Source organism: Zalophus californianus, chromosome 7, assembly GCF_009762305.2.
Source record: "Zalophus californianus isolate mZalCal1 chromosome 7, mZalCal1.pri.v2, whole genome shotgun sequence".
Classification (NCBI taxonomy): Eukaryota; Metazoa; Chordata; class Mammalia; order Carnivora; family Otariidae; genus Zalophus; species Zalophus californianus.
In genome coordinates, this window is record NC_045601.1 from 142,275,021 (window position 1) to 142,295,408 (window position 20,388).

General features: G+C 43.7%; 1 protein-coding gene across 1 annotated transcript; it reads left to right on the top strand.

Moving 5' to 3' along the window:
- The first annotated feature begins 77 nt into the window (after positions 1-77).
- NRSN1 (neurensin 1) lies at positions 78-19,775 on the top strand. Its single transcript, XM_027602388.2, has 5 exons — positions 78-234; positions 2,007-2,082; positions 8,994-9,077; positions 9,463-9,660; positions 18,153-19,775. The coding sequence occupies exons 4-5, from the start codon at positions 9,472-9,474 to the stop codon at positions 18,549-18,551; spliced, it is 588 nt and encodes a 195-aa protein (XP_027458189.1). The 5' UTR covers positions 78-234; positions 2,007-2,082; positions 8,994-9,077; positions 9,463-9,471; the 3' UTR covers positions 18,552-19,775.
- The last annotated feature ends 613 nt before the right edge of the window (positions 19,776-20,388 follow it).

Here is a 20,388-nt window from a genome sequence, read left to right on the forward strand (position 1 = left end):
GGCGCACGCGCCCGGCGGGGCCCCGCCCACACACCGCCAGAGCGCGCCCCGCGGACGCACGTGGCGCTTCCGGCGGCCGCCCAGCTGTCAATCACGCGCGGGCTGAGCTCCGCAGGGCCGCGGGAGCGGCGGGAGCGGCGGGAGCGGCGGCGGCGGCGGCGATGGGACCCCGGCGAGAGATCTGCGGCTAGCTAGCTGCACTTGCTCCACGGGTCAGGGGATCGGAGGGGGCAGGTAAAGCCATGCGGAGCCCAGGCGAGGTTTTCTGAGCTCCATTTGTCTTTCTCCACTTCTCCCTCTCCTCCCTTCCTCTCTTTCCTCTCTCCTCACGCACGCATATTCATGTTCTGTTTTTCTGTCTGTCACACACACACACACACACACACACACACACACACACACACACAAACCCCTTACTCATTCACGTTTATTATAGGTGCTCAAATCTCTACAAAGACCATGCATATTAAAATCCGTGAACACATCCAAATTAGGGGTAGCCAACTCCATGCTTTGGTGGTTTGTGGTTTGTGTTACGTAAGAATTGGGGAGGTATACAGGGCAAACTTAAGAGTTTCTTTCCCGGGAGACAAGAAAAGTTATGTATTAGGCAAAAGTCAAATATACGTATTTGCAGTCTGCAAAGCTGGTTTGATTTGTTTTCCAAGCTGAATTTCACTCCCCCCCCCCCCTGCGCTCCCCATTCCTTTGCCATATTCAAAGATATGTGAGTGCTTTGATATAATCTCAGGACCTACTTCTTTGTGTTGTGAGAAAGAGGCGTTGGGTGGGGGTCAGAGCAAAGCTGAGGACCTCCAAAAAAACAGAGCTGGAGTTAAACTGCTGGTGTTTACTTAATCGGTTCGTGGCTCTGGAGCAGAAATGTTTTCAGCACGTTGGAGAGATCCCCGAGCTCCAGACCAGGCCCGCCTTTGGTGAAGGGCATGTGTGGAGTCATTTCCTTCAGAGAAAAGGGGCAAGGAGACAGACAAACAGAAGGGACATTTAACTGAGAGAGAGGCACAGATGGGGGTTGGGGGAATGCTTGTTTTCTTTCGCTTATCCAGATCCAGGATCCTAATGTAATTGGCTTCCCCACCCCCACCCCCAAAATCTGCTCACATACCACCAGCAAAATAAAATTTTAGGACAAGGAAATGAGTCTTGAAGAAGGTTTGACTATGGCTCATATAGACTGAAATTGGAAAATACCAAAAACAGTCTGTCAGGCCTCAAGTAGGTTTGCTCACCTCAAGTCTTTGAGGTTTTCTTCCAAATGGATGGGGAACTGATCGTCAGCAAGAATTTTTAGTGGCCTCTTGAAAAATATCGCCCAGCTATTCTTTTATTTCACATGATAGAGTAATGTAGGAAGCCAGTAGCTCTATAACTGGCAGTGAAGCTTTAATTAAATCTTGCATGGGCACCTGCTTTTCTTAGGCAGATGGAAAGTAAAATGATCATGATAGGAAGAAATGGATATAGGAGTAAAAAAATCAACCCAGTGAGTAAATCGTCTAAAGAACCTTAATAAGTCTAAAATGCATGTAAACAGATCAGAAAATACAGTGGCTATAAGATTAATTTATTTTACAATATAATGGAACAGGCACCAAATAGATCAGTTCTGGAGTATCTAGGGAGCAAATAAACTTTTTATTTAGAATTTTTAAAATACAAATGTATTAGTCTAATTGTATTACTGACTGTGCAGAATATAATTATATCAAAATAAGAATAGCATTCGCATAGTGTGTTGTAGTTTACAAAGCCCATTCATTTATGTTGTCTCATTTACCCTATAAAGTCTCCTGAGAGACCATTAAAAAGTTATGAAATATGTATACTTTTGTTAAAAACAAATATCTTCCTGCTCTTCAGCAAGAAGTCCTTTGTCAATATTTTTGTCAACATTAAAATGACTTTTCACCGGTCATAAGAATGGCTTATGAAATTTTGATTTTTATCTGTATCACATTCTGCAGAGATTTTTTTTTCTTAAATAGGTTTGAAGGATGATGTGCCATTAAAAAGAAAGGCCAAAGACTAAACAAAGAGAAGAGGAAGAGGAAGACTTCAAAGGTAAGACCCCATCCTTGTCACAAGCAAATTCATAAGCACCTTGTGGTTTGTACATAGTTAAAGAAGAGGTTTCAAGAGAATATGAGTTCTTTTTCTCTTCTCATTTTGGTTTTGGACTTTGTATACCTTACTTAAAAACACATCTTAAGGGGCGCCTGGGTGGCTCAGTCGGTTAAGCGTCTGCCTTCGGCTCAGGTCATGATCCTGGAGTCCCGGGATCGAGTCCCACATAGGGCTCCCTGCTCGGCAGGGAGTCTGCTTCTCCCTCTGCCCCTGCCCCTCCTCTCCTTGTACGCTCTCTTTCTCAAATAAATAAATAAAATCTTTAAAAAAAAGAAAAGAAACCGCACATCTTGAAGAAGGAATTAGGTAATTACATATCATTACTCCCTTTTAAAAATTATAAAAGTGGGGGCACCTGGGTGGCTCAGTTGGTTAAGCGGCCAACTCTTGGATTTAGCTCAGGTCATGATCTCAGGGTTGTGAGATTAAGCTCTGCGTTCAGGTGCACGCTCAGCATGGAGTCCGCTTGAGATTCTCTCTCCTTCTCCCTCTGCCCCTCCCGCTCGTGCGTGCACTCTCTCTCTCTCAATCTCTCTCTCTCTAAAACAAATAAGTCTTTAAAAAAATTATAAAAGTGGCTGCATATCTTCTGACTTAGAAGGTGCTAAAAAGCTCATAATATAGAACGACAATCTTTACCGCTGTTCCAAGAACATAAAATACCTCTGCAAAGATCTTTTGGTAGAAACACATTTTCAAGTTTTAAGGTCATGCTTATACAATTCTAGAACGCCTGGTTTAAAAATGCAAGCGCTGTTAGCAGGCTTTCATGCCTTCCTGTATCCACGCTGAGACTGAGTCCTTTAAGCAAATTGACCTTTTGGTTTGGTGTTGGATAAATGGTCTAAAGCAGCCCTGTGCCTATACCTTTTGCAGCAGCGGCTCTCTAGAAAAGTGGCTCTAATGGGGACTTCACTCTCATTATCTCAGAAGGATTTTATGGGAGAGAAAAGCAGTATGAAAAAATCAAATGATATTTCAATGAGAATAAATAGAACAGGGCCTGGTCTCACAACTGACTCACACATGAAGCCAGGGGAAAAAAACTAATCATTTTTGTGCCTCAATTTTCTGCCTCTCTTCTCTCAAGGAGACCATGAAGACAAATAATATAGAGTCTGTGATGTTCTTGGAGTTTCATGAGGCATAAAGACTTATTTCTGTTTTCATGGCTATAAATGGTTTTTAAGTAAAATAAAATATAATTGCATTTATTTGACTGAGGTTCAAATTTCCAACAAATTGATACTGTAGCATATTGGTACACGTAGAGATCATAATAGTACCTGTATGGGTTTACTTGCTGAAAGAGGAATTGTTCATGGAGAAAGGGAAGGAAAAATAAAATAAGACGAAATCAGAGAGGGAGACAAACCATAAGAGGCTCTTAACTATCAGAAAACAAAGCTGGGGGGGATAGGGTAACTGGGTGATGGGCATTAAAGAGGGCACATAATGGAATGAGCACTGGGTGTTATATGCAACTGATGAATCACTTAATCCTACCCCTGAAATTAATAATACACTATATGTTAACTCAATTGAATTTAAAGAAAAAAAAATTTTTAAAGAGGAATTATTCAAAGGATTCTCAACATTTTTACTCCCTTCAGCTACAAATACCTGGGTTTTTTGTTTTTAAGATTTACTTATTTTTATTTGAGAGAGCGTGTACACAAGTGGGGGAAGGAGCAGAGACTCTCAAGCAGACTCCCCACTGAGCATGGAGCCTGAAATGGGGCCTGATCTCATGACCCTGAGATCATGATCCAAGCCAAAATCAAGAGTTGGATGCTCAACCAACTGAGCCATCCTGGCGCCCCAGCAAATATCTGTTTTTGGTGCCTGTTTTGTTGCCCTTCTTGCTTCAGCAGTGTTTCTCTTTCTAACCTAAGTACCCACTGAGAGCAGACCGTGCCCTGCTCATCTCTATTATCTCACATAATCCGGCACATAATTAGTGCTGTAAAAACAAGGAAAGAGGGGAAGAATGAAAAAGGAAGGATGACTCAGACCATCATCCACACCAACCCATGTACAGCTTTTTGCCAAGAAATTTCGAAGTGCTTGTCACCAGGACAGAAAGAGCCCCTGCCCTCAGGAAACTTATAATCCATCACGTACATGGTCTGTCGGACCATGAACAAATAAACCACATAAGGGAGCATCAGATGGTAAAAAGCACTATCAAAAGAAACAAATTTGGACAAGAAAATAGAGAGGGATAGAGGGCTGGCACTGAACAAGCTAACCGTAGGGAGCCTCTCAGGAGGGTTTGGGAGGGGAGTTAAGGCATGATTTTCTCCTCCTGTGGGTGCCTGGGACATGCCAGGTGTGCTGGGCTGCCAAGAGTTGAATATCCATTTAAATGTATAACCAGGCATGCAATTGAGATAGATACTGTAAACAGAGTATAAAAAGAAGAAAAACATGCACAGATCCCCACTAATTAGCACCTAGAGTGTCCTTCGGGGAGGGTGAAAATAACTCCCTCTTCATAGATGACCAAACAGCCAGATGCTAATGCTGCTCACACTCCATCATGACGGCCATGTGAGCAGCGAGGACACAAAATCAAACAGGAGCTAGGCTGTTTATAAGAGGAATACTCATATGGACTCATTTAAGTACAATACTAGAAAATATTTTCACTCACTCCCTCATCCCCCCTTCATGCACTTCCTGGGATGTTAAGGCTTTCTCCAAAGGAAAGCCATCTCCAGAATCCATCACTTAACAAGAGTCACAGATAGATCATTACTGTTTTTGCAACTGCTACCATAGCTATTGCAAGACAAGCACCAGATTTCTCATGAAACCTTGCTCACTAAGTAAATGCTGAGCCGAGCTGAAAAGCCTTTGTACATACCTTCCATTTCTTCTCAGCCCTAGTTTATTGTATAATAATTGCCCAGCTTTTAAAAGGGACTTTGTGAAGTGACATCATGTATCCTCTTTATGATACTGGAAGTGTCAATCAATCAAGTAGATTCTAAATAACTAACATTTTCTATGTTGGGACAAAAAGCTACTGGCTTCCCTATGAGGAATTGTACCTCTGTTGTGTTTTTGTAGGTGCAAAATTCTCACTGTAACCTGTTACATTTTAAAACTCCTTTCTAAGTGATCATTCTCCTCTAAGAATGAATCCAATAAGTTATATATCTGGAAAGATGTATGAAACCTCTAAGGTCTCCAGGGACTAAAGGCATACCTCATTTTATCGCACTTCACTTTACTGTGCATCGCAGATAATGTGTTTTTTACAAATTGAAGGTTTGTGGCGACCCTGCATCAAACAAGTCTATCAAGTACCATTTTTCCAACAGCATTTGTTCACTTCATGTCTTGGTGTCACAGTTTGGTAATTCCTGCAGTATTTCAAACTTTTTCATTATTGCTGTATTTGCTTCAGCAATCTGTGATCAGTGATCTTTGATGTTAATATTGTGATGGTTTTGGGGCATCAGGAACTACGCCCATATGAGACAGCAAACACAATCGATAAATGTTGTGTGTGTTCCTATTTTTCTATCAACCAGCCGTTCCTCTGTCTCTCTCCCTCTCCTTGGGACCCCTGTTCCCTGAGACAGAGCAATATTGAAATTAGGGCAATCGATACCTCTACAGTGGCTATTAGGTGTTTAAGTAAAAGGAAGAATTAGTTGATATGGCAAACTTCATTGCTGTCTTATTTTAAGAAATTGCCACCGCCACCCCCACCTTTAAGCAACCATCACCCTGATCAGCCGTCAACACCAAGAGACCCTCCACCAGCAAAAAGATTATGGCTTGCTGCAAGTTCAGATGATGGTTAGCATTTTCTAGCAATAAGGAATTTTTAAATTAATAGACATAATGCTATTACACCCTTAGTAGACTACAGTATAGTGTAAAAATAACACTTATATGCACTGGGAAACCAAAAAGTTTATTTGACTTGTTTTATATGATATTTGCTTTATTGTGGAGGTCTGGAACCAAACCTGCAATATCTAAGATACACTTGTACTATTTAGGAACGTACACAATCCAAGTAATTGACCTAACTAGTCACTTATATGCTCTTGTAAACCAAAGCTTCACATATACTATAATGATAAAGAATTGGGGACAATCAGACCATCAGTCAATGAGAGTATGGGAGGAGATGGGCAATCAGTAAACCAGTTGTTTACCCAACAAAAATAATTGACTCATTCTTTAAATTCATGGCCAGAGACTCCTGGAAAACTGTATCTGGAAGGAATTCAAGGCTATCTGGCCCAACCATCTTATTTTAAGGACGATAAAACCGTAGGCCAGGGAGGTGAATGAGTTTACCTGCGATGTCATGACCAATACGTTGTAGATCAAGAACTAGGATTAGAACCCATTCTCTGCCCTGTGTGGTTAGCACAGCGCAGGCCGTGTTCTTGTGCTTCCTCTGCCTGCAGAAGAAAGTAAGGCTCTTTGAGATTCCTTTCCTGGCATGGATCTGGCATCACTAAAAATCTGTTCTGACTTGAAGTAGAACCTTCCATCCCTCGGGCTCAAAAACATTTGTTTAGGACACTTTCTATCTCTTTTATGATTTGAACCCATATTTTGTTTAATGAAGTTGGACTCCTGAGTTCCATCCTATAATGCAGAAACACTCAACCCTGTGTGCCAGAAACCAACTGTGCGGGGAGGAGCTACATCATGTCACACGTCCAGTTCTGCATCAAACCTCCACCCCTGAGCAAGCGGGACTTCAGCATTGAAGAATAACCTCTTACTGTTGCTATGAGGAATCTCTTTGTGCTCCGGTCCTATCTATTTTTGTCCTTTCTCCATGTTAAAGTCTCTGATGTTTTATAGAAAACCTGAAAGTACATCTGGATGACTTGGTCTGCTTATGCAAGTACATGATTCAGTCCATACTCTTGCTTTCTACATTGTCATCTTTCATCTGCTCCCTGACTCATGGTGTCACCTTTAGTAGATGACTTTTTGGTGCCTCAGTTTCTTCAATGACAAAGCAGAATTAGTAAAACACGAATCCCTTCCCCCCTTGATCAAAATTTTTTTATCAATAATTACTTTATTTTTTTAATTTAAATTCAGTTAGCCAACATAGAGTACATCATTAGTTTCAGATGTAATGTTCAGTGATTCATCAGTAGCATATAACACACAGTGCCCCTTGATCAAAATTTTATTAGAATGTCTTTTTTAAAATGTACCTTTAAAATTATTCTACTTATGGGGGTGCCTGGGTGGCTCAGTCAGTTAAGCATCTGCCTTTGGCTCAGGTCATGATCCCAGAGTCCTGGGATCGAGTCCCGCATCGGGCTCCCTGCTCAGCGGGGAGTCTGCTTCTCCCTCTCCTTCTACCCATCCCCCTGCTTGTACTCTTGTTCTCTCCCTCTCTAATGAATAAATTAAAGATCTTTTAAAAAAATAAAATTACTCTACTCATGTATCATTACTGATAGACCTTTATTAATCATCTTCATCATAAGGCATTAAAATAAAGGTACTGAAGAGATCATCCTAACAGTTAAAATATGAAAACTAGGTTAACAAAAGAATTTGATCCATCACATTTTGCCACTCCAGTCAGGCAAAGTACATTCTAAAATCTTTATATTTTACGAAATAATATCCTTCTGAAATGTTTAAAAGTAAAAAAAAGAAATTTTTGTGTTGCCTTCCCTGCTCTCTCTTCCTGGGTCATCGCTCCTGGCTGCTGTATCTGAAAAAGGGAGGAAGGCCCTGAATGTAATACTGATCGACACTTAAAAAGATGAGAGTATTGGTCACCATCAGTAGCACCAATTTGCATCATTTTTCTAAGATCAGGGCCATATTTTTTTTTCCTGAATTTGATGACATTTTCTAACCAGAACACCTTTTTGGCTAAGAGCACACATTACAAGATAATTTTATGGATTCACTTTGTGGCCATGGGACAGGACAATGCTAACCATCCGTGGCATCAACTTTGATCTTAGCCCCTTAATTCTAATCCAACCAAACTCAGTGTCCACACAGAGGCACTTGCTGGCAGCCTGGGTTAATTTTTTCCTTGTAGATAAACATCATGACATGGTTTCTGGATAAGGAATTGGAAACATTTTATATGTCTTCTGCTAGCCTGGATTACAGGACAAGTCCCGAGAGAATTTGGTTCAATGGGAAAATACCTTTCTACATAGCTCCTTGTTTTATCATCTTGAGACTGAGTATGTCCACACAGGGAAAACCGTCTGGAGGATAACTGGAAAATCTAAAAAAAAAAAAAAAAAAAAGTATTTCACGTTTCCAGCTACATATGTATCTGCCTATATGGAGATAAGAACATCAAACAGAGAATTACTAAAAATTTCCTTACTCACCAAAATTGCTGTACCTCAGCAATTCCTTTTTTTTTTTTTAACATTAATTAATAACCCAATGCTTCTCTCTAAGGGTACTGATTAAGTCAAATCAAGTGGAAATTTCCATCTTAAGAAGACCAAGTCCCAAACAACCCACCTGGAGCATAGTTGCATTTAACAGTTCCCTGGCCTCTTGTGTAGAGTAGACACTTCATGCAACATGTTGAAAGGCTGGGTCTACACTCTCCATTCTGCTCTATCATCCCACATGGACAGATGGGTCCACAAATAATGACTGAAATATCTAGTGTTAGAGTCAGTGAGGTGTAAAGTATTGGCTGAGCCATTTGTGATTAATAAAGCATGAAGCCTAAGTTGCTCAGCAGCCTTCAAACACAGCTTCTGTACAATGTGACAATTAGCTAAAATGTGAGAACAAGATCCATGAGATCTGAAAGCAAAATTGCAGACTGCTAAAGAATAACACCATGTATTTTCCACCAGGGAACGTGGTTAAGCATCCGAGAGGACAATCCAAGACAAATTCCATCTCTGGCAAGTGAGATTACCCGCCTAATCCTTTAACATGTAAGTGTAAAGACTACTTACTGCTTTCTAAGAGATTAAAGGTTTCTTGTCAAGACAATGAAAATCTCGGCTTCTCTGTTGCCATTTTTCATGTGCTTCATGCTTCCCTTTTTGCATAATTTAAGTGAGCTGTGCTGTTATGTCTCGTTTCATTTATGGAGAGTCAGTTTCTAGTCATCGAGTGTTTGGGGGTATTTTTTTGCATTGAGTCAAAAAGCAGAGCAGCTTATAAGAAAGGCAGGTCTTTAAAAATATCTTTTCTCTTAAGAAAAGAGCATTGTTCAAATAGACTAACATTACTCAGCCCGGTTCTCACCTGTAATATACTTTTTAATCCTGAAGCCAGAGCTCATGGGGCTGATGCCTGTGGATGTTGTCATTCCAGCTAGGAAGAATGAGTTCTTGCAGCAACATCTGTGGGTCCAAGCAGGCACAGGCTGCTACTGAGAGCAGGTACCAGCGCTATGGAGTCCGGTCCTACCTGCATCAGTTTTATGAGGACTGTACCACCTCAATCTGGGAGTATGAGGATGATTTCCAGATCCAGAGATCACCTAATAGGTGGAGCTCAGTATTCTGGAAGGTAAGAACAGAACATATTTGTAAGTCAAGAAATGGAAATGTTACTGAATATGGTAAATCCTGTAGCTAGGAAGAACTGAAAGGTCTGGTCCTCTCTGTGTGCATCCATCTTGATGATCCTAAGTGCAGTCTTCTGCCCTTAGGAAAGGAGATTATAATCTTGGGCTGAAGAAAGCCCCTGAACACAGCACAGTGGTTAATTTGTAGGTTGAACATAAATAGGTATAAATGTCATCATTATTATTGTTGCTACTGTTATTGATGTGCCGCTAAATTCACCAGCTGTGAAGCCACCCATAGGCAAAACGTTACATGCTTCCAGCCTCCCCTATAGGCTTGGTGAGTATCATTTGACAAATTGCAACAATTATTAAAAAGAAATCAATGGGTATTGAGAGTTGATGCTGAGACATAATACAGTGGTCAGTGTGCCATCTCTACCTCTACCAGATGTGATCATGAGGCTCTGTGAGCTTTAGCTTCTTCTCATGAAAGCACCTCATTAGACAATGTACTCAGTCACTCAACATATAGTTAGTGAGCACCTACTCTGTGTCGAGAAGTTGCAACGTGCTAGAAATTAAAGTGATGAGAAGGAAAAGCCCTCGCCCTCTTGGAACTTGCAACCTATCAGGGAAAACAGACCATAAATGAATAAACCACGTACTAGAAGGTCAGGTGGTAACAAGTGCTGTGGAGAGAAATGAATCAGGACAAGACGGTAGGGAGTGATGGAGGCATGGTAGTTAGTGTGCTGTTTGTAGACAGCCCTTCAGAGGAGACAACATTTGAGCAAGTACCAGGATGAGCTGAGGGAGCAGACCGTAAGATGACCTGGCTGAACGTCCTTCTGGGCTGTGAAAATAGCAAGTCCAAAGCTCTGAAGTGGGAACCAATTTCGTGTGCTTGAAAAATAGCAAGAGTTCCGGTATGGCTAGAGTGGTGATGGATCCAGAAAAGTAACAGGACACAGATGATTTGTGTAGCACCTTGTTAGATGTTAATGAGGACATTGGCTTTTACCTTGAGAGATATGGGAAGCCACCTGAACATTTTAAGCAGAGGAGTGACATGGTCGGGTTAATATTTTAACAGGATCGTACTGACTACAGTTTGGAAAATAGATTATAGGAGGACAAGGGTAGAGGCGTCCAGGTTATTGGGGAGGCTTTGAAAGCACCCAGGCGAGAGATGATGATGGCTTGGAGTAGGGTGGTGTTGGTAGAGATGGTGAGAAATAGTCTGATTTAGCATAAAGTTTGAAGACCAAGCTGTCAGGACATGTTGATGAAGTAGACAAGAGAGAAAGAAGAGTCAAGCACGCCTCGAAGGCTTGCATCCTGAGCTATTTACTGAATGATGTTATAATTTTCTGGGATGGAAAACACTGGGAGAGCAGTGGGAATGGTGGGGAACCAAGAGTTTGAGTTTGGCCACGATATGCTGGAGATGCCTCTCAGACGTGTGAGTGGGGATCTCTAGTGGTAATTTAAATGCAGCTCATGGATTGGGAGTCCCTGACATACAGAATACATAAGAGGCACCAGACTAGATAAAATGACCCAGGAAGAGAGTAGGGACATAGTAGAGGGCATCGGGTGAGGATTTAGGGAGGGAGGCTGAGAAGGTACAACCTTATGTGGGGCCTCAGGTCCCCTCCAGCTCGGGGAGCCCAATCATCCCCAACCTTCTCCCAAAAGATCCCAGAATGTTTTACATTGATGTTGACATAAACTTACAATTTATTGGCAATATAGTTTAACAAGAGGCCATGTCACATAATGCTTATGAGCATGGACTCTGTCCTCAGATTACACAGGTTCAAACCTCAGCTCTTAGTTTAACAGCACTGTACCTTTGGGCAAGTTAATTGACCTTAGTGGGCCCCAGTGGTGATGCTTATCATACCTACCAGGTAAAGTTGTGAGAATTAAGTAGGATGTCTTGTATGCAATCAAGTATTCAGTGTATTAACTCCTACTATCAGAGGTCCTATGAAACACTGGATCCTGAAGTGGAAAGAAAATTTGAAATCTAGTTAATAAAGTCCTGGGCAACACAGCTGTTAACATGGATTACCCAAGACCTGTGTTAATTCAATATCTTACAAGTGTTATGTACTCTGTATTAAAATTGATCGAGCCAGCATCCTTGCCCTGTAGAAATGTCATCTCTGATGAATCCTTGCTGGCCTGGACTGATGAAACACATAGCCAAGCTTGACACATCTTGAATTTACCCAGTTAAGTGGGTGGTTGCTTCCTTATGTGTCAAAAAAACAAATATTTGCCTGACAGATCCGTTGTGCCAAGAGCCTGAAATGCCACTGTCATACAGAATATTGAAACCATTCACACCGTTCCAAGGCACTACCAGTTTTAAGAGATTTGAGAAGCTATAAATCCATCAAATAATACGTAGGTATGGATTTAAAATAAAGAACTCACAGTAAATTACCAACCCCAGAATTCAAATTTCAGAATTCTCTCTTCTATTTTACACAAACAAGATTCAAAAGTATCTGTTCCCCATTGTGCTGGACCAACTTTAGGGACTAAAAACAGGCAAAAGTCCATGGCCTCATAGAGATTATATTCCAGCAAAATCGAAATCCTAGACTCAGATCCTAATCACAAAACACAAGACTGGCATTCAGAAGCTTAGAGTCAACCTGAATCACCTAAGAAGTCACTGTCTTGGAGACCTCCCCTCTACCAAAGGAATAAACTAAATGTTCTTTGGCTTCTTTCTAGGAAGGACAAGTGAATCCATCTCAGTGGGATTTATGAAATGCTTTGTATCAGTACAGAGAAAGGCAATGACTGTGCACATGTTTCTAATTATGATTCGTTTTTGTGATTTTTTTTTCTTTCATTTCAAACTGCATCTGTGGGTGGTTCAAGTTATGGGCTTCCCCTCTCCCCATTCCCAATAAAGTGGTGCTAAGGGATTGTTGGTTTCTCGCTAGAGGCTAGGACGCTGCACTGAGCCAGAAGCTTGGAGGGGCTTAATGAGAACGGAGATTGGAGTCTAATGAGCTTGAGTTAAGAGTCTTTGCCCTGTCACGTGGGTCTATATAGCCTGCATCTCACAATGCTATTCATTCTTTCTTTCTACATATGTTAATGTGTCCACTATGTGCACGGTTATGTGATAGGCTCTGGGATTCATTTGTGAATAAGATGCTGTTCTTCACCTGTGACTTAGATACAGCCTTGACCTGAAGGAGTTCGCAAAGAGGGAAGGTGGACTTGTCCACAGACAGTTACAATCCAGCATGATAAACACTACCCTCACACACACACACACACACACACACACACACACACACACACACACTCCGTGTCTCACAGGGTCTACCCCCTGGCTGCCTCAGCCACACCTCCTTTATCCCAGTGCCTAAAACTCCTGCCACCTGCAAGTCTCTGTGACATGCTCCCACCGACCCCTTGCCACGCACTGCACAGGAATCAAACTGGCTGTGGTGAGACTTTTCTTCTTAGACTTGCACTCAACCTTGAGGAAAGGTGTTGCCACTTGATTATGCAGCAAATCACCTCAGTAAGGGAGGTCCAAACTAAGGAGAACAATCCGCTTACCCCATTCATGCTTTCTTCCCCTCAGAGTCACCCTCCTTCTTACCCAGAAACCTCTCAAACGGTGTCCCCACAGCAATGTGCAGGTACGAGGTAAGACTGCCTCCTCCACAGCCTCTCTGAACAGGAGGGACACTGGCCTCTCCCTTTTCTCCCAAGACCCTCCTCCTATCTGTCCTGATCTCTAGTTCCCCCCCTGAGCTAAGTCAGAGTTTAAAGTTGTGTTAGATTTTTCTTCAAAATTTTGCTAGAGGTTGCAGAGTTGGTTTTAAACTAGAAATGAGAGGAGCTCAATGAATGGGTGGATGGCAGGAACACAGAGAAAGTAGGAAGGAAGGAATGAAGGTAAGGGAGGGAGGAAGAGAGGCAAGAAGGAAGGAAGGGGTGCCATTTTGAATATTTGGGGTTTGAGGAGCCTTTGGGACATTTGTGTGTAGATCTTCACATTGGCTGCCAGAAATACGGGGCTAGAGCCCAGGAAGGAAATCCAGGCTGGAGATGGAGATTGGAAGATGTTGGCATATAGGTAGGAGTTTAAACTACAGCCACACATTCAACCCTACAGAGATCATCTGGAACAAGATTTGTGAATCAAGGGGAAACCCTGGGGAACACCATTACTTTAATAAACATCTGGCAAAACAGGTTGAGAGTGTGTTGTTAAGGATGCAGATGTAGAAACAGGAGAGAGTTATGTCAGGTGAAGGTTTTTAAGAAGACGAACGTGTTTAACATCACTGACTGCAGACTATTCGAAAGAGGTCACATTGGATTGGACAATTAGGAGGACTTTAGTGACCTCGGAGAAACCAATTTCTGTGAAATTGTGGGACTCAGCTTGAATATCAAGGGTTGGATGAGTTCAAGCTGTAGCTAGAGAGACACGGGGTTCTGGAATAGCTTTTGAAGATGGAAACAATTGAGTGCATTCCCATGCTGGAGGGACCAAGCCTCCATCAGATGGGAGACCGAGTTCAGGGTACCAGGTATCATGCCTGGAGGGCATGGGCTGGGACACCAGTCGGGCATCGGTGGTTGCTCCAGGAAGCTCAGTGTCCCTACAAGATGAGTTGCATCTGCTGTCACCGCCCACAGGGGACACCCCTCCGAGCCCAGGTCCTGCTCAGGAGAGGTCAGAGTGGGGTTGATAAAGAAGGCAGGCCACACTTCCGTCTTGCTGTGCTTCCCCTGAGTGTTGCCTCGAAGCCAGATGGCTCCTTCCACCTTCCGCTGCCTCGGCTCCCCCACCGTCCTTCCCGCCACGCTGGTTCCCGCTTCCAGCGCTCATTACCATGTCCTCGGTCAGGACAGCTGGGAAGCTCCTGCTGCCAGTCCTGCTTCGTTGGAGCAACCGGAGGTGTGTTCCAACCTCGTCAGCTCACACAGAGATGATGGTGGGGATGCTGGTCCAAGTCACGGCAGGTGCCGGCTGGCAGCTGCTGGATTCTCACACACCCTCCCCACAGCCAGGATGGCCCTTAGGTGTCACTGTCCTCGCTGCTGTCTGTAAGGTTGGTTGCAACAGGGAGAGGCCCTTCTCCCTTGGCACTGGTCCGGCCCACCCACCAGCTGCCCCAGGCTGCTCGGCCAGGCCCTGTGGCATTCCAGCTCTCTGCATGGACCTCCACAGCGCTGTTTGCGCTCTCAGATGCTTAGGGACCCCTGAGTCGCCTTTTGTAAACTCTGTTTCTTAGAGCCCCTTTTCTCTTAGACCGAGGACCGCTTCAACTTAGAGCTGTGTCCTGAGATGGTTTTTATGGTTCTGTAGGGCATCACTCCCCAAATCTTTATTCCTTCCGATCCTCCAAGATGGTACCAGGGTTGGGCAGATGCATCCCAACATCCCTTATCACCTCTGTCCCACGCTCAGTTAAGACAGCATCCTTTAGATCCCAAGACTGCCCCTCCACACCAGCCTCCCAAACCCTCCCAGACAGGTTTTCACAATGTTTAGGGTCCTCTCTGGGCACATGTCTTGGAGGTCCTCTTTGGACTTGCGTGGAGGGCACCTTCTAGATCCTGGGAGTTGGCTGTTCGCCGCCATCATGCTCCCCTCCACAGATGGCAGGTCTCTCTCGGGTACTCTGATTCAACAGGGAAAAGGGAGAAGGCTCAGCGAGGCCAGCCAGTTTCCAGTTCTTAAAGTGAGCAGGGGTTCTGCCATCTGCGAGGCACGATCTGCCATCTAGCTTCTGAGTGAGAGTCCAAGAGTGGATTTTAATCTATAAAGCACTGCTCAGTTGAGGAGCAGGCTGCTCTGAGAATCAGTCAACTGGCTCCGTATTGAGCAGTCTGGCCATTTAAGTTAGTCAGTTAGGAATATTTATGGAGGGTAGGGCAGGAACAAGAGATGCAGAGAGCAAGACAGAAATAGAAGACATGGAACACTGGCCTCAGTCGCTCTTAAGAACCTCAGAAATACGATGGATACATTCTCACAGTCCTCAGTTTTTGAAGATGAATGCCAATTCTTGAGGAAGAAGGGGATTTAGTAACATATGAAGCATGTCACCATGGATATTAATGTTAATTTAGCTTATGCATTCCGAATTTTCCAATGTGACTCATTTTTTAAGTTACAAAGAATGGTTAGGCTTTGGAGGTGAATTTGCCACTATTTTTAGAAAAATGTAGAAAATCATCCAAAATGTTATATTTTACAAACCCAACTTTTCTTATAGTACTTAAGTCTCATGTAGAAAAGTTTCCACTCTTTTCAGAAGACATTATATTGAGTCTTTTTTTTTTTTAGTTTCTTTACAATATTACAGAATGGAAATTTGTCCCTATATAGTGACTAAAGCTCTGTGATAATTTAAAAAAATAATAATGGCAGATAATATACAAAATAGTGATTGGTGAAATACCATGGGAGAATAAAAGGAGAGCATGAGGCCGGGAGGTCACACAGACCTGGGTTAGAGCCCATCACACCGCCTGCTAGCTACGGGACCTTGAACTGTGCTGCTTCCACCCCACTCACCTGGGTCTCTTACAGGAGAGATGGGAATAAAAATACCTCCTTTTCAGAAGATGCTGCTGAGGATCAAGTGAAAAACATATCAAACACAATGCCTAGGTCATAAGAGATACTCAATAATACTAGCTCTTTGATGGATTTGTGAATATGTTTTCCTTCTATTATCCAAACCTTCTTTATTAGTGTATTACCCTAAGATTTAATAAATAAGTTAAATATATATGCTTTAAATTCAAAGCTCAGGATGAAATGGTGTTGTGCATTTGGTTTTTTTCCTACTTTGTCATGCTAACTAAAAGCAATTAGGAACAGGAGGAAATGTATTTAAATGTATTTTTAAAATAACTATATTAGCTGTTCTTCAAGTGCTCAGATTGTTAAAATGCTGTTGCCAGTCTAGCCTCATTTCACAAGAGGTGCATTTCCAAATAGATGTAATAATAGCCACTTATTACAATGTATTGCTTCACCAGGCATGGGGCTAAGTGCCTTCAAGGATGGCCTCACTCGGTCCTCACCACAGCTCTGATTATCATTTAGCATTTTATAGATGGGGAAATTAACGATGAAAGTGTTTAAATAACTTTCCTTATATGATTGAAGTACTAGTTGGCAATGCCGGAACCCAAGCCTGAATTTGTCCGTTCCAAACCTCCAAACCACCTGATGGTAGGCAATCCTCTCCCTCTTCAGTGTGTTACATTGTATTCGACCTGGAGCTAATGCAGTTTCTCAGCAACATGCTAGTTGTCATCCATCCTTGGGCCAGTGACCCACCCTCCTTGAGGTGACATTTCCTGACCTGGAAACTAGCAATTATGGTTCCTTCCCAGTAACTTGGGGGAAGAGGTGGTAGTTACATGGATTGCCAATGTCCTCCATCCAAATCACCGGGAAACATACCTGTACGTTGGACAAGTTAAGCTGATCCCTCATCACAGTGAGAGAGGTGACACCAGAGGGTCTCCTGGGGTATTTCAGTAAGAATATGAGGAAGGATGTGTTACAGGACGTGGGCTTTGGGTGGGCAGAGTGGAGTTCACTCTGGATTGTCAGGGCCAATTCTATGATTGGACAATCAATCAATCAATCAATCAATCTTACCACAGGGAGGGACAGACTAGGGTAAGACTAAAGCTGTAATGGGTAAAGAAACAGCCGTTGTTCGTACTTTGGTGGGGGGGGGAGATGCTGTGGATATTTTGTGCTTTGCACAATGACCCTGTTTTTGTCTGTTAGACAAAACGATGAAGCGAGGGTGCCTGGGTGGCTCAGTCGGTTAAACAACTGCCTTCAGCTCAGGTCATGATCCTGGAGTCCCGGGATCCAGTCCCGCATCGGGCTCCCTGCTCAGCGGGGAGTCTGCTTCTCCCTCTGACCCTCCCCCCTCTCAGGCTCTCTCTCTCATTCTCTCTCTCTCAAATAAATAAATAAAATCTTTAAAATAAAAAAAAAAAAAAAAACGATGAAGCAGGCTTGTTTCGTGTCCCTCCATGACGGGCGCGGAATGAGCTTGTCCTATGTGGACATTGTGTCACAGATTACATCCGTAGGGGAACAGCTTCTGAGAGCTCCAGGACCTAGTGGATAGAGTGAGGCTCTTCCTGGGTATGAGGGCCGCTTTGCTCTTGCTCAAAGACTGAAGGAAACAACCTAAACCAAAGGTGGCTTTGTCAGCTGCAAAGCTTTGTACGAAGAGAAAGCTCAAAGGAAAAATCAAGGCAGTGCTGCCGTGTCTGGTTGGCATAAAAATCAGAAAGGGCGTCCTTTCGCCTTCTTTTATCATCAGGAAATGATCACAAATTTGGGGTGCTCGGGAATATTAACTGCTCCCAGAAACCAAGTCCTGCTCTGGAGGGCTCAAGAGAGCTGAAGCACTGAGCTTACCCTGTCTTGCCTCTCTGTGTCTTTCTCCAGGTCGGACTCATCTCCGGCACAGTCTTTGTGATTCTCGGACTGACTGTTCTGGCTGTGGGCTTTCTGGTCCCCCCCAAAATCGAAGCCTTTGGCGAAGCCGACTTCGTGGTGGTGGACGCACATGCTGTGCGGTTCAACGGAGCCCTTGATGTGTGCAAGCTGGCCGGGGCCATTCTCCTCTGCCTCGGGGGCATGTCCATGGCGGGGTGCCTGCTGATGTCAGTGTTCGTGAAAAGCTACTCCAAAGAGGAAAGGCTCCTTCAGCAAAAGTTTAAAGAGCGCATCGCAGACATCAAGGCCCACACCCAGCCCATTACAAAAGCCCCAGGCCCCGGGGAAACAAAGATTCCCGTCACTCTGTCCAGGGTTCAGAATGTCCAGCCTGTTTCAGCAACCTGAGACACCTCCCACCCCAGTCTCCCCTCTCTGATTACACACAGTGTTCATCCACAAGGAGCGGGGCCAGCTTTGGAGATGATGGGGCTAGGGCGTTGGCTGGCCCCAGGGCGGGGCTCGGCTGCAGGCGGCGCGGGGCGTAAGCTCATACCGGCTCGGTTCCAGAGGGGCTCCGGAGGAGGTGATGCCCATGGAGACCCGTGCATATGCACCGAGCTGCTTCAGGGGTGTTCTGTGTGCCCATCAGGAGCCCCCAGGAGCTCCCCTCTCAAATATCGTGACTCCCTGTCATTTCCCCGCGTTACTGGAGAGCGCCCACCAGTTTAGACCAGATGACCAGTGGCTAACGTGGTGTGTTTTATTTTCTAATATCAGTTTCCTGATCTTTCTTGTGTGGTGCTGCTTCTATTCCTGTCTCACTACGTGTAAGATACTGTTGTGTGTGTTCATAGAAAAATCGAGCTCCTTGATTTTGACCCAGACGTTCGTCTTTTAACTCAATCTTCACATGAGGTTACTGAGATTGTATACAAATTTATTGGAGTTCTCTGCCAATCTTCTTTTGGTTTTGTTTTGTTTTCTCCAGTATTTTCCCTTGAAAAGCTAAAATTGCCAACTTTAGAATCTTGGGGAAGAAATTAACATTAGGAGTATCTATGCAGTGTCCAAAAGCCAGAGAATGAGAAGCTACTACTACCTAGCTGTGTGACCTTGGGGGATTCGTTTAACCTCCCCCGGCCTCAGTTTCCATCTATAGGACAGAGATCCTAGACTGTGGTGTCTAAGGTTCCTCTTTTGCCGCGTATCATCGTGTCTCCCCGGGGCCATGTTTGCAATCTCCCCGGGGCTCTCACCTTGGTGGGACTGTTTGTGATCTGGACTCCCAGAAAAATCTCCGAATCAGCAGCTACTCACCTTTCAATATCCAACCCCAGCAGTTTATACAGTGCTGTCGTGTTTTTATAAAGACAAAAGTAAGCCATCCTCAAATAAGAAACCCGTGAGTAGATATTAACCTTAAAAAGGGTTTTCTTCCTCAAATAAGACGTTTTATTCTCCAGCAAGATGCTCATCTCACCCTCATGCACTTTTACTTAGTCTGTGGATTTAAGCTGGACTAAGGAACATGTGACCTTGGTATTCTCTCAGAAATTGTGCCACCTTCGAGTTCTGTCTCTCTTCTCTTTCTTCCTTCACCAGATAAATAAAATATGTGACCGAGCAGAACCTGAGTTGCATTGTCATTCCTTCACCATGGCTGTTTTCTCTCCAAAGAGCAAGCCTCCATCCTGAGGCCGGGTGGGCGAGCTCTCACGTTTCCCTGACAAAATGGAAGAACAAAGCAAGAGATCAGTGCTCTTGGTGCACACTGTTTGTTAGTCCCAGTCCAGCAGGGACTAGGGGGCAGATCGGCATCCTCAACAAGGATCACGGGCCAAAGAGGGGAGAAATCATTCCAGGTTCCTCAGGTTCTCACCTTGCCGTGGAAATAGCATTTTAATTGTATTCTTTGAAGCCTTATGTAAGCCCCAAGCATCTGTTCCAGACAACATCATTTGAAGATTTCCATGCTTGTTTCTGTGTTGTGTACCAAGGAGTCTTGGAGGATATGACTTGACTTTTAAAAGCCTCCAGAATGAAAAATAAATAAATAAATAAAAGCAGCTCTGTTCCCCCAAAGACCTAAAGGAAACCAAAACAGAGAGGGGAGAAGCTGAGTCTGAAAAAGCAATTCAACATGCCCCGTCTTTCCCATCCTGCCCAGGCTCTGTGAGAGCAGGTGCTTGTGAGGACCCACCTGGTGCCCTTGGGAGGGATTGTAGGAAAGCAGAAGAACATA